Here is a 13435-nt window from a genome sequence, read left to right as displayed (position 1 = left end):
TTGTACTATGTGTATCGATGCATATACTTCCGTCTCCCGGTTTAAAGCTGTGCAGAATGAGTTCAGGCGGTGAAAGCCAAAAAATTAAGGGTGGGTACCAAGACTCCTTTGTTACTGTGATTGATAGTATTTTCCATATTTGTAGATATGAATCTTAATAGGCCTCTAAGATTGTACCTCTAAAGACACTCCTGCATTATTTATTGATGATAAAATATTTGATATTAAGTGGTACTTCTAATACACTCCAGAAGAAATGAATGAAGCCACGAATACATAAGGGAATTAGTTGGGAATGATTGGGAACTTTTTTAGAAAAAACTAAAACATTATTTTCATAATGTAGGCAGACTCTGTATTTGCGCCCGTGGATAGATTGGAAAAAGGGTAAATATACAGATAATCCCTTCCAGTAGGACTGGAAGGTTTCTAGGAAGAAAGCCCAGTTTCGGAAGCTTTGTTGCTCTTATGTAACGAAGCGAACACAAGCCTGTGTACGTGTAACCACTGCGGTCACGGCCACGAGGGAGGGATTCACGGACTGCAAGCACCGGGGTCAGACCTCGGCGAGTGTGAGCGCTGTTTTCGACGGCCGGCGTCCGTCTTCCTTCCTGGCATTCCTGAAGCGAAAAGGTGGGGAATATCATTTCTTACATGAGCCGGCCTTCTTTTGCTTCTTTTTTTTCCGTGCGTTATCAGCAGCAGAAGTAATCGCCCCTGCAATAATACCTAACACGAGTGGAATTCTTTTCTGTAATCCTGCGCTCCTCATTGTGTGTCCGGTCTTCCTACTGATTGGGCACTAATCCCATTGGTTCCTGTCAGCTCCAGCGAGGTACTCCTTCTCAGACGCTTAGTAACCAAACAGCTATGCGCGCCGGCCACTTAGTATTTGTGTGTGTGTGTGAGGGGGGGAGTGTGCGCGCCTCGGTGTGTGCGTGTTAGCGCAAACACTCCGAAGCTGACAGAGCCTTTCCAGTGCCGCAGCTTTAGAAACTAAAGAGAGACTGAAAGCCAGTGTTTCCAGCAGCCTCTGAAATAATTTATGCCATGTTCCAATCACACACAGATGTTCCTTGGGAATGAGGGGAGAGAGTTGATGGGGGGGCGGCCGCAGCAAAAGGGGGGGGAGAAGGGAAAACAGAGCTGGACGGAGGACATGCGGGGCGTGTAATAAATTTCTCGTTGTCAGCCTTCGCTTGGACAGCCGCCTGTCAGCGCTGACCCCACAGCGACCCCAGCTTTGCTGATCAAAGGGGATTATGGTGCAGACTGCAGCGCTGCGAGTGTCGTCAGGCAGCCTTGGCTGCCCCTGTGTTGTTAGTTCAATCCAGCTGTGCTTGCAGTGTGGCTGAGGGCGGCGGCGCGGGTCTGATCCCAGGCCCCAGACGCTCACGGAGAAAGGGGAATGCGGGCCCTCTCGCGCACTCCGGAGCTCCCACCCCACCCGACCCCCTCCCCTCCCTCTGACACGCACGGGAGCGAGAGGCGGTAGTCACTCAGCGCTGTCTGTGCGGCGAGATCAGGGGAGGAAAGGAAGGCTTAGGGCAGCCTTAGTAGAGTGGAGAGATAAGCAGACGGACAGGCTGAGCGTCAGTGAGGCTGGGGAGGTGGTGACAAAGCGCTGGGGATTAGCAGGGCCGGAGGCTCGCTGTGGGAGCTGAACAGAAGCATGAGACTCTGATGCCTAGGGCGACTCGGGAGGCGAGGCACAATATCAGAGGGTTTAATGCTAGACTGGGAGGCCTTTTACTCTCGTCTTACTTTTTTATTATTTAGTTTAGTTTAGAGAGAATCAGCATTTTAAATCCCCCTTACTATTGTTTTTTTTTTTTTCCCCTGCGCTGTTTTTTTCTTTGGCGGCGGGGGAACATGCGTGCTACTTATGTGAGAGGTGGGGAAAAGGCACTCCGGGAGAAAAAAAAATAAGAGTATAGACATTTGTAAAAAAACAAAACGGAGCGAATCGCTTCAAGAGGCGTGAGAGGAGGCTCGTTCAAAGCGCTGCCGTGGAGCGTGGCGGCGGCATGCACGGAGGATTACCGTGCAGCTAGGTGCAGTCTGCTCATCCCAGCCAAACAGTTTGAAGAGCTGCTTCCCCTAGAGGCGAGCTCGCGTTATTTTGAAAACAAAACCCTCGTTTTTAATAGGTTAAAGCACAGAAGCCAAGGCCGTAAAAAAAAAAAACATTAAAAAGGCTAGCATGAAAACATTCGTGAATTGTAATGAAGTGAGGTGGATTTCCTTAATAAAATGTTTCGTCTGTGCCAGAGGGCAGCGTAGGCTAATAAGAAACGAGTTTATTGAAAACCGGGAGTGCAGGTAAACATTTGATAAAATCAGCAGCAGGGTATATCACGTAGCGGCGTTCTCTGTCACGCAAATACACAAAATGCAAAAGAGGACGAGGGTGAAATTTAAAGTGGAAGAAAACGGGCAACGTGTGTGCGTTCAGAACTGAGAGCAGTGTGCGAGTTACGTGGCGTGGGGGTACGTCTGGGGAGACAGAGGTGAGAATGACTTTAATACGCCAGGAGACTCCTTCCCGTTCTCTCAGACTGGAGCTCCGAGCCCGTGTATTTATAAGCACGGATAGCGCTCTCTGGAGACCCTGCGCAACACTGAAGACGTTGACAGAGCTATCTCCAAATTGCCTGTTTTATATTTTGTTTTCATTCTGAAACCAGGCTAGAGCAAGGTTACGGCTGTTGACATACGTAATATAAAATCGCAAGCGTTGTTTAGACTCCAGCCCACCAAAAGCACAGTGACCGGGGCTGAGTGTGCAGTTCCTGCCCCCACGATAAGGGATTGGGCTTTCCAAGTGCTGGGAACTGACAGGATTTAAGCTCTCCCCTGTCGCAGTGGCACTGGGACTGGAGCTGATAGAGACAGATAACGCTAACGCGCGTTGTAAAACTCCTATTGCCGCCTGCGGGAGGGGGGGGTGACGTGCGATGTCTTGGGCTGTCTGTAAATGAGGGTATTGAGTTTCTCAGCTGCCTGGCGAAGGTCTGTGATCCGAAGCGCAGAGGAGATGAGAGAGAGAGAGAAAGAGACGGTGGCGGAGCAGGGCCCGAGGGAGTGGCACCGTTAATGGGGAAAGTGTGCGCGCTGCAAGAAGGCCCGGGTTGAGCTCTGAGCCGAGGCGCGTATCGAATAGCGCCGCGACCTCCTGCAGCAGGAATCTGACACTCCCAGCCCTCTGCTTACCGCAGCTTAACCCTCACCCTCCCACCGGCAGCCTGCCTACAGCACAGACGCAGGAAGCAGCCTCCGTCAGAGCACAAGAGCACACAAAAGGCAAACGAGAGGGGAAAAAAAACGTTCAGAGGCGTCCGTGGAATCGGTTTCATTTTTATAGTTGTCCACAGTAAATAATTAAGAGTTACCAGTCCATCCGTCTTTTATAATTGTCATCGTAGTGTCTTGCTGTGCAAGTCTTAACGCAGTAATTGATTTTCAGCTTTTCTTTAATGAAAGCAGTTCCACTTGTGCAGCGCAGCCAAGGGAAAAGAAGAAAAATGTTCAAGCTCCCCTTTCTACCACAGAAGGGTTTCGGGATGAATAATAATTTCTGGAGGGCGTCTGGCATTGTCTCCCAGACCCAGGTTTAGTCTGTATTTGAGAACAGCAGCGCTTGCCAACTTCACTAATCAGCGCGGTCCGATTAGAGCCAGCATCCGTCACTAGCTTTCCCCGGTTATTCCTCTTTCGTCCCCTATCAAGTGCAGCCTCTCCTTAAAGGAGCGGGGAGAGATCGCGTTTGCCTTGTAGAGACGACACACAGGTTGCCATTGGGCTCGGTGCCGTCGGGGCGGCATTTGGCTGGTCCTTTATCAGTACTTCCTTTTCGTTATGAATGTTGTTTTTGTTCAGGAAACCTCGGTTAGCTACGTGTCTAAATACAATAATCCGCGATATCAATCACAGCCGACAACCGCAGGCTGGAGGGGGAAAGTGTTTTTTTTCATTTGGCCTTTTTTTTTAGGGTGGGTGATTATTTTAGGGCGGGTGGTGATCTGTTTTTTTTTTGTTCTCCGTTCTTGTTTGTCCTCTGTATTTCGTATTAATTCTTGCACGAACTGATGAGTTTGGCCAGTAAGACAATTACGGCCCTCACTGATGTGTTTCGGTGCCTCTGTGACAATGCCGCGTGTTGTGTGATGCTCTGCGAAGCAGCCAGTGAAAAGGGCTTTTCAAATGGCTTTTGTTTTTGTTCTCACATATAACTGAGAAGCCTTTCCTAGTTGCAGCTGTACCCGAGGAAAGGAATAATGTTTGTGATTATTTTTTTCCCCAGCTTGGAGTCACGACAGAATAATAAGTAGGCCTCTTTGTTTTTGTGTTTTATTGCGCTGATTGTGTGTTCGGAAGAGCACAGCAGATTGATCGGGAGGCTCTTGGTAAAACAGGAACATTGCTCTGAAAGAAAATAACAAGGGATTAGTAATTCCACAGATTATCACCCCTCTTTAGTGAAACGCGATAGACATCTTTATTCATTTTGTGTCACCACTTTTAAGGAGTGGCTTGCTGTAACGCAAGGTTTCTTTAAACCTCGTCCTGGATTTTGTCCCAAGGGAGCTCTTTACTAAGTGATACCCTGAGGAGTTTTTCTCTCAGATATGAACATTGGGGATTTTAGGACTCTTTCAAAATGCGCTAGTTAAAAGGCGACTTCCGGAATGTCTATCTGAGCCAAAAACAATTTGAAGAATTCACATTTATCCTATCCTTAATTAATCCTTAATTAACTACCATCTTAATTAAGGGTTCAGCCGTGTGATTTAGAGTTTGGCTGGAAGGAAAACTAACCGGTCCACAGGACCAGGATGGATAGCCCCTGCCATAGCGCTGGATACCAAAGCAACAGCTCAGTTTGTAGTGGTTCAGAAGAGTTTGGATTTTGAAACTGAAGGAAATGCGTTTCAGAAATATTTTTGCCAGGGCTCGGCTTGTGCAACTTTAGCAGAGCTAGTTCGGACACGGTGACGTCACCGCCCTCCCTGTACATAGCAGGGACCTCAGCCGCCTGGGCTGGGGGAAGGTCTCCTTTAGCTCATGCGGCTGGTTCCCTGTTGCGTGACGCCGGAGACCCGGGTTCGCGCCCCAGGTGTTGCAGAACGAACCGGCGGGGAGGAGCGGCGAGGGCCCGGGCGCTGTGCGGAACCACGACGGTCACACAACTTTGCAGCTTTTATCGTTGATGACATTTTGTTTTTGGAAGGGGTTTGTTGTGGCTCTTGACATTTTGACTTGGTTGATGGAATAAGCAGGAACAAGCAGTCTTGTTGTGCTGTAAATCCCTTGAATTTGTGGTCTTCTTCTCCCTCTTCCTCCGCGGGCTTCCAAAACGTCGCACAGGTCCACCTGACTCTCGGCGCTGACATGTAGGTCTGGTCCAGGAAGGCCTGGATCCTAGTCGGCTGTGGGTGTTGCAGCTGTAAAGCTCGAGTTTCTCCGTCTTTCCCAGCTTCTACTGAAAGGCTTTGCCTCCACGCAGACGTTAGCTGTCCGTTGTCTTCTCCTGCTGTGAGCCTGTCCTCTCTGTTCCTCTAGTGATTCCTCCCCAGTCCAGTGGATCGCCAGCGCCATCGCAACACTCGGTCCCCCCCAGCGTATCCCATTGATTCCTTCGGAAGTATCGCTGAGGACTCGGTTCAGCGGGCTGACACCAGCCCCTGTCGATTTTTTTTTCTCTTGTTATGACAAAGCTCCCGTTCCAGGCAAACAGGAAGCAGGAGCGCGGATTTGTTAGTCTGCTCTGTGACTGCGCCTGCTTCCCAGCCTCCAGACACGCAGGAGAGGGGAGAGGATGTTTCTGTGCTCTTGATGTATTTTGTTTTTAATAAGAAGTGAAACAAATCCGAGCAGCAGCTGGCACGGTTAATTCTTTCCGAGATGCTCCTCGCTAGGCATTGAGGACTGGCAGCAGGCCCTCTGCCAGCATTCCAGTCCACTCCAATCCCTTCACATTTTTACGGGTGACGTTGAGTGTGTAAATGCTTCCATGTAGTTTTCCATTTCTGATTTTCACCAAGTATTTCCAGTGTGAGACATTTGCCCATGCAGTCGGTTTCAGGGTTGTAAATCTTCGAATTATTAAGGACCTCTCGATATTTCTTTCCACTTTTCTTTCTGAACTGGGGTGGGATTTGTATCCTTATAAACATAAGTAATAATGGCACTAATAAATGACATGCAGCACTGAGATTGTTTGCAACATTTCTGCTTTTCTTGTTCCCTGATTCGATTCCCTAGGTTCAGTTTCTAATATGTAAGAAACTCCACAAGGAAAATCAATGAAAAATTGAGAATTAGTCATGAAAATTTCCTTCATGCGTCCGTTGTCATGTTTCTCAAGATCTGCTCACACAGTGCGCCTTAGATTTTACACTGACACCACATTATTTAAGAAAGCTTTCTGGGACATAGCTGGAGCTGTGCTAAAATACACTTTCCTATGAGCCCCCACACTGCGTTGTGAAACACCCCATTCATCCCCCCTGACCAGAGTCAGCCAAGCTCAGACTGAGAGATAAATCAAGCCCCAGGTAGGGTGGCTAGCCAAGTGTCTCCTTAATTTGTCCTCCCAAGCTGTTAGATCGACTCAGAAAGACGAGAAGGGCTGAGACAGTAACGCATCCCACTGTCCTTTTAAAGCTGCTGCTCATTTCAAGAGCCCCAGCCAGGAATGTGTCACGCTGGACTTTTCCACAAGCCATAATAGTCTCTTAAACGCTGATATAAAGTGTCCTTCGCTGTGAAGTGATGCAGGTTATTAAGCAGGAAGCGCAGGAAGGTAATGTGTTTAACAGACCCTCCTCACGGCCACAGACGCCCAAGGCAGAGGAAGAGCTATGTAGGTCAGCTCGGCGTTTCTGCATCCCCTCAAAATGCTGTCGGTATGAATGCGTTTACTCGGAAACGACCGAAGGACAGAGCCCCGGGAGTTTCTCCTTGCTCTTTGAAGGCTGCCTCTCTTCCCGCGCCAGAGTGCTGACCGCGATGAGGGGGGCTGATGGCGGGGGAGCAAGGGGGCGGCGGTGCTTCTGCTCGTAGCCGCACACCTGCTGTCTGACGCTCACCTGGGCCGCCTGCGCCCAGGCTCCTGCTCGAGGCCTGCTTTCCCGAGGCTTTTCCCCTCCTGTTCATACAAAACTGTTTGGGTACCGTTTCTCCCCCGCCCATAAAACCGTGATGCAGAAACCGACCCTGTTATTCAGTCCTCAACAATCTAAGGTTGATGCAAGTCGAGCAAGAATGCAGCAATATGTTTCCACACGCAGAAATGTGGTGTTGAAATCCGAAGAAGGCTGATGAGTTTCAATAGTAAACTTGTCAGCAGAGCAAAACTAGCTTGTTCCAGACTCCCCACAATCCACTGAGTACAAGAGGTGTGCCCCCTTTTCACGGTTTGAAATGAGCTTTCCGCTCGTCTCCAGATCCCACATGATGTTTGTTTTTTTTGTTGATTCTTTATTCCTTTGATAAAATCTTCTTGTTTTTTTTTTTGTATGTTCGGAATAGAATTTTATACGACTTCCCCTTGCCACTATTGTCTCACCCTCAGTAGCAGAATTTCTGTCTTGTTTAAAAATGACTCTGACGAGAGAGAGAGAGAGCTCGGCCTACAGTCTGCCTGGTGCCACTGGGGGCCCTACCTGGAGTGAATGCACAGCTCCTTGCTGGCAGGAGGCCACGGTACAAGTGGCTCCAATTAGTAACGTCGCAGGCAGCCTAGCACACAGGCCATCTCTTTAACAGCAATCACTCCAAGACAGACTCGAGGCACCTAGGAAGGGCATTAACTGTTGCGTGCGTTCTGTTTCCTTGTCTTGCTCCTGTTTATACCCTCAGCTGTGGGTTAGAGGTTTTGTCGTCTCAGAATGTGGGCCAGGCTCATGGCGAAGTGCGCCTCGCAGTCCGCAAAACGCCTTGTCTTGCTGGCAGTGTTTCTGGGATGCTGCGCACTGTACACTAGTGTTGATAAAGGTGGTCTTCTGACAACGGCGGTGGCCCTTTCTGGTTTGGAGCGCCTTCTGTTTAGGCTTCAGTGCGCAGGACTGTTCAGAAAGGAAACGTTCGGTGTCTTCAATGATTTGAAAGGGAAAGAGTGCAGATAAAGCATGTATTTGAGAACATGCTATAAATTCTTAGATGTGTCAGTAAAATAGGTGAATTTGGATGTAAGAGTAGGAAAGTAGTTGCTGTCTATTACGCAAAAGTTTTGCATATTTAATGGCATTAACCCACGGGTAGACTACTTGGTTGCAGTTAAGAGCATTAACCTAATTACTCCCGGTAGCTTCCTGCTAGTTCTTCTGTGCTGAGCTGTGCTGCTTTGCGCAGAGCCGCGTGGTGAAACCCGCTCTCTGTTTATCTCCCCAGGCTGCACAACGCCCTCTACCCCGAGCAGCCCGTCTTCGCCCTGACGTTCCTGCACGTGCTCTCCGCACCCCTGCACGGCCTGGCCAACTCGTTTGTTTTCGGCCTTGATAAGGACACCTGGGGCCAGCTCAGCTTCACAGGCATTCAGGTACAGCTGTCGGCGAGGAGAACAGCCCCCCACCCCCCCCCCCCCGGCTCGTCTCCGGAGCTCAGGCAGGCTTCCCGCTGTTCCCACGCTGAACATGAGAGAGCGGGATAAAATACAAGAAGGCCATCTTGCCAAGGTTTGCACAGCTAGCGAGCGTTTCAGCCAGGAACTTTATCTGGCATGTGGAGACAAAAAATGCAGTAGGTTGTGATAAAGTCTTGGCAGTGAAAGGGGCTCAGGAAGAGCTGGCCGGCTTGAATGCAGCCATGCAGCACTGACACAGGCACAGGCAGGCAGTCACGGGAAAACGCACAGTCAGAAACTGCCTTTTTACATCGCTCAGGGCTGAGTGGGTTATTGATTTTTTTTTCTGCCCTTTTTTTTTTTAGGAGCAGGGGCTGTTTTCTTGCTAAGCAGGGGGAACCACAAAATAAATTTAGAAGTCATAACAGCTCATAAAATAACAGTGCCTCGCAGTGCAAGTGGAAGGCAGGCGGTCAGGTGGTTTCGACCTGAAGCTGTAGGGAGCCCTCGAGTCCCGGTTTCAGATTTCAGACGCAGACCTTGACTTTCCTGCGGTTCCCCCACCCCCGGGGGGAGGGCTTTTTCTGTTCCAGGCCGAACACCTGCAGACGGCATGCTTTCCCAGCGGCTGGACAGCGCAGGAGAAGAAAACCTGTTTCAAAACCTGCCCAGCGCCACCTGCCATTAACAGGGCAAGGAGACGAGCTTTTCGGCTGTGTCGCCAGATAATGAGGACGGGCATTAGCCTGTATCAGGTCACGCGCTCCCATCCAGCCTTCTCCCCGTCTTGCTCGTCTCAGCTTTGCCTTTGCGCTTGCCAGTGTAATCAAAACCCTCTCAGCATGAAACTATTCTAATATTATCATAACTATTCCGTGCAGATCCACAGATAAGGAGGCAGCCTGATAAATGTGTTGGTCTGTAATGCAGCATGTCCTAGACAGGAAAGGCTGGGAAATTGTTTCGCAGAGATTAGCGACGGCAGGCCTGTAGAATCAGATTTGCTGGAGAGGAGCTGGTAAAGTGCATGTAGCTTACAGCTCTAATCCCAGTCATTTGCTCTCTTGTATTTACATTGATCCACTTCTTTTAAGTTCCCCAGCTGTCAATCTTCACAGCTGCTTCTTCTTCTTCTTTTTTTTAAACTTTAATTATCCAGAAGTTTTAACATCAATCCTTTCAAGCTGTTCAGTTCTTACTCGTCCCACTTGAAATGATATGGTAGGATCCTTTGCTTTTTGACCTGTAAATCAGCTGAGTCTTAAACCTTGGGATGGTTTCGTTTAGCAATATGTATGACCATATGCCACCCAACGTCTTCATCTAAAGACGACGAGGAGCACTTGGCCTCCTTCTTTTGTTGTGATCAAAAGGCTGAACTAGGATTTCAGCAGCGTTTTTTTTTTTAGAACAAGATTGAATGATTAGACCTAACAGTGTCCTTTACTTAGGAGCGCTCCCTCTGTGTTGAGAATGCAAAGGCTCTGTCAGCGATTTTCATTCCTTACAGAATGGAGTTCTTCTGAAAGGCTTTAAAATAATTGAACTTTTCATTATTTTTTTTTCAGCCCAGAACCGCGGAAGAGACATTTGTGGAATTTCAAATGTTAAACACTATCAATTCTCTCAACGCGCGTTGCAATTAGAATTATTTGAGCCCAGGAACCTTTTCAGCATTTGAAAGGTTGTTGTTTTTTTTTCTCGGCATTTGAATGTAGAGTTATCGGAATGTTTGTTAAAAATCGGATTCGTGAGTGAGCTCATGCCCGTGCTCACCAACAGTTTCATCCAGAGGGAAGAGTGTTACAGTAGAAAGGGTTTTATTTACCTTCAAAGGGTACGTTTCAGGCTTCTGTTCAACTGTTGTGCAGACATTTCAGCCATTAAATAGCTATATTTAACATGCATTACCCCAAACATACAGGAGGTGCAGCACAATAGCTGGTTATTACATGTGCTGAGCGGTAAATTGCAGGTGCCCTTAATGGCGGCGGTGGAGGCCGTGTTTGCTGTGAAGGCTCTCTCTGTAGAGCAGCAGAGCTGGGGAGGCGTGTGGAGCTCGGTGACCTTTATCAGAAATGTCAGCAGAGATTGTCTCTGATTAATGCGGATTTATGTAAAGTGGACACGTTCTTAAGGGGAGGGAGGTACATTGAAGTCCAAACACGAGCGAGCTATTACCTTCTGCCCGTGTGTGTGGCTGGAGATGCTGCTTGCTCTTGCTTCATATTGCGGTTGTGTGCGACCTCAATGCAGAAAGCAGCTCTTTCACTTCAACTTGGAGAGCCACGTCAGTGTGCCTGCTCCAGTTTTTTAGACGAATGCACAGTGTCTCTGCAGGAGTGACCCCCCAGTTTAATGGCCAATGACATTGATACATTGGAGGTGGTATCAGGTGGTGATGAAGAGACTCAGTTCCATTTCATTCAATTAAAACATCCCCTATTATATTACTAATTAGTAGAGCAGCTCTTGTGAAGCTTAAGGATGAAGGAGATACAAAACATAATTAGAACTATTTTAGTGTTATCGTCTAACACACTATGATAGCTGGCATGTACGTGTGTGCTCTGTGACTAACAGGCAGTTGCTGTTTATCCTGGCAGCGTTCATGCCATTTCCCTGCTGCCCACACAAATAAGGTATCACATCTAGGGGCTGCTGTGAGGAACATTCCACATCAGCTCGAAGAGTTTCTCTTGGCTTCGCTTGTCTTTGATATTGATCAGTGCTCGCTGTACAACGTGCTCTTTATGCTCAGTTATTTTCTCTCCGAGCTGCTCAGCTCAGACAGCTTGGAAACGCTATCCCTTTTCTTGTCTGCATGAGAGGAGAGGAGAGGAAAGGCACGTCGGCTCAGCGAGCACAAAGTTTTTTTCTGAGGTGCGTGAAGAATCGGAAACATTCATCCGATCCGTGTAACACACAGCCTGTCATTTTACGCTCTCACCCTGCGTTACATTCTTGGGTGCTGGCAATATTAAACCCAGAAACGCTGTTCAGGCAGCGCCATGATCAAGGAGGTGGAATCATGTGTGGCATCCACCTGCGTTCAGATCCGGAAACGCGGGGTACAAAAAAAAAAAAAGAACGACGCGAAGCAGCCGAATTCACGCGGGAGGTTTCCACCTGAGCGCGCCGGGGAGCGTGTCGGTGGGAAGTAGGTTGCGGGGACTGCGCCGCCACAGGAGGCTCCGGTGGGGCAGAGCGGAGGCGCGGTGACCCCGGGGTGACCCTGCCTGTTTTCCCTGTTTCCCCTGCAGCTGGCCCTGCGCTCACGTTTCTGCGACAGGACGCAGATCCGGGAGTACCACCCGGGGGCGGTGCGCTACGCGCCCGCGGAGGAGGGCGGCTTCTCCGACTCGGACGACGACACCACCGTGCTCTTCTACTCTCCGGACATGACCCTGAAGGACAGGGGTCCCTGAGGAGGCCGGGACCGCGGCGCCTCCCAGCCGGAGGAGAGAGAAAGAGAGAGGGAGGGGAGGGGAGAGAGAGAGAGGGAGGGGAGGGGAGAGAGAGAGAGAGAGAGAGAGAGGGAGGAAGTGGCCTGTGCAGAGGAGCGCACAGGAGGACAGCCAGGGAGACACTGGAGATGAGCTGTCAGCCTCCATTATTAATTCCCAGCTCTTAATATTTAATGTCATAAAACTGCAGCTCCCCACGCTGCCGAGGAGTCATCAGACATGCAGAGGACATATCAAGCTGAATTCCAGAGACGGGAGGGGGTGAGAGCAGAGGAGAAGGCAAGAGAAAAGTGCAATGCCCACAGCCCGCAGAGGCTGGGAAGAACCTGTTCAATTCAGCAGTGTTTTTTACTTTACATGGTATTTGTTGTTTTTGTATTGGCTTGGAAAGCTACCCTTATGTATTATGGTGTACATTCTTAGGTTTTTTTTTTTGGCATGTACATAAACACAATCCTGCTTCCTTATAAGCATTTTTATGTCGACGTGTCCTTTTCTGTTTGTCGCTTCACTGACTCGCTGCCGTGGCGGGGCAGGAGTTCAGTTCCCACCGCCGAGACGGGCTTCCTCAGTGGAAAGGCGGCTCACCTTGCCCGGAGTCGCCCGGACGGCCTGTCGGGGGGGGGGAGGGTGATTGGCAGGCGGTGAGAAACGGCGCCCCGGGGTGCTGCCCTGAGGAGCCGGAGTGAGCGTGGGCGGGGACCGGCGGCAGCGCAGGGCCCCCTGAAGCCCCCCGTTTACATCCCTCGGCAGAACAAGCGTCCCCGGCGGCGGTGTCCTCAGGGCATCAGATGATCGCTGGGCCGTTTGATCAGCACTCCCAGCCCCTGGGCGGCCGAGCGGCGCTGCTGTCCGGCCCTGACAGTCTCGGTGCGGGATCCTCTCATGTCTCCGGGAGCTGTCTTCCACACCGGCCAGCCAAGACTAAAAGTATTAATAATCTCCCCCCCCGCACCCACCCACACACACACACACTCTCCGGGATGAGGGGGGTCTGTCATTCACCCCGAAAATAAAAAGAACAGTCCGCTGAAGTTTGGCGTTTTTTTTCTTTTGTGGGTCGTGTTGTTGTGCCTTTACAAGTGAAGGCTTCCACAAACTGTTGGGGAAAATGTATCTCGTGTGTGTGTATATATACTGTAGCTGTTTTGTCTTTTTTTAACTATTGTTCCCGACGCAAGATGGCAGCCTGAAGTGAAGCCGTGCTTCCAGCAGTCCCGTCTCCCTCCTCACACCTCATTACGTTCCTAATTTACACATAACGCTTTCACACGCCAGTCCATTACTCATTCGTGGAGAACTGATTGAGTTAAAAACGCCTGAGCCAGCAGCCCTGCCTCGTACGCGGCGCTGCTGCCGGCTCCGGGCGCCGCCAGGGAAGGGAAAGGCTCTCGTTCAGCGA

General features: G+C 49.8%; 1 protein-coding gene across 3 annotated transcripts in view; it reads left to right on the top strand.

The window, feature by feature from the left end:
- Positions 1–12506, top strand: part of LOC148675953 (uncharacterized) — a 149542-nt gene extending 137036 nt beyond the window's left edge. For all 3 annotated transcript variants that reach the window (XM_088598864.1, XM_088598878.1, XM_088598871.1), the window contains 2 exons: positions 8395–8542; positions 11830–12506. In XM_088598864.1, coding sequence (XP_088454990.1) covers positions 8395–8542; positions 11830–11994 — 313 coding nt within the window. In that variant the 3' untranslated portion in view covers positions 11995–12506. The remainder of the gene's footprint in view (positions 1–8394; positions 8543–11829) is intronic.
- Positions 12507–13435: the final 929 nt, after the last annotated feature.

Source organism: Lepisosteus platostomus, chromosome 2 (assembly GCF_059453375.1).
Source record: "Lepisosteus platostomus isolate fLepPlt1 chromosome 2, fLepPlt1.hap1, whole genome shotgun sequence".
In the NCBI taxonomy this organism is placed as follows: domain Eukaryota; kingdom Metazoa; phylum Chordata; class Actinopteri; order Semionotiformes; family Lepisosteidae; genus Lepisosteus; species Lepisosteus platostomus.
The sequence above is the reverse complement of the archived record's forward strand: the minus strand, read 5'-3'. Positions and strand labels throughout refer to the sequence as shown.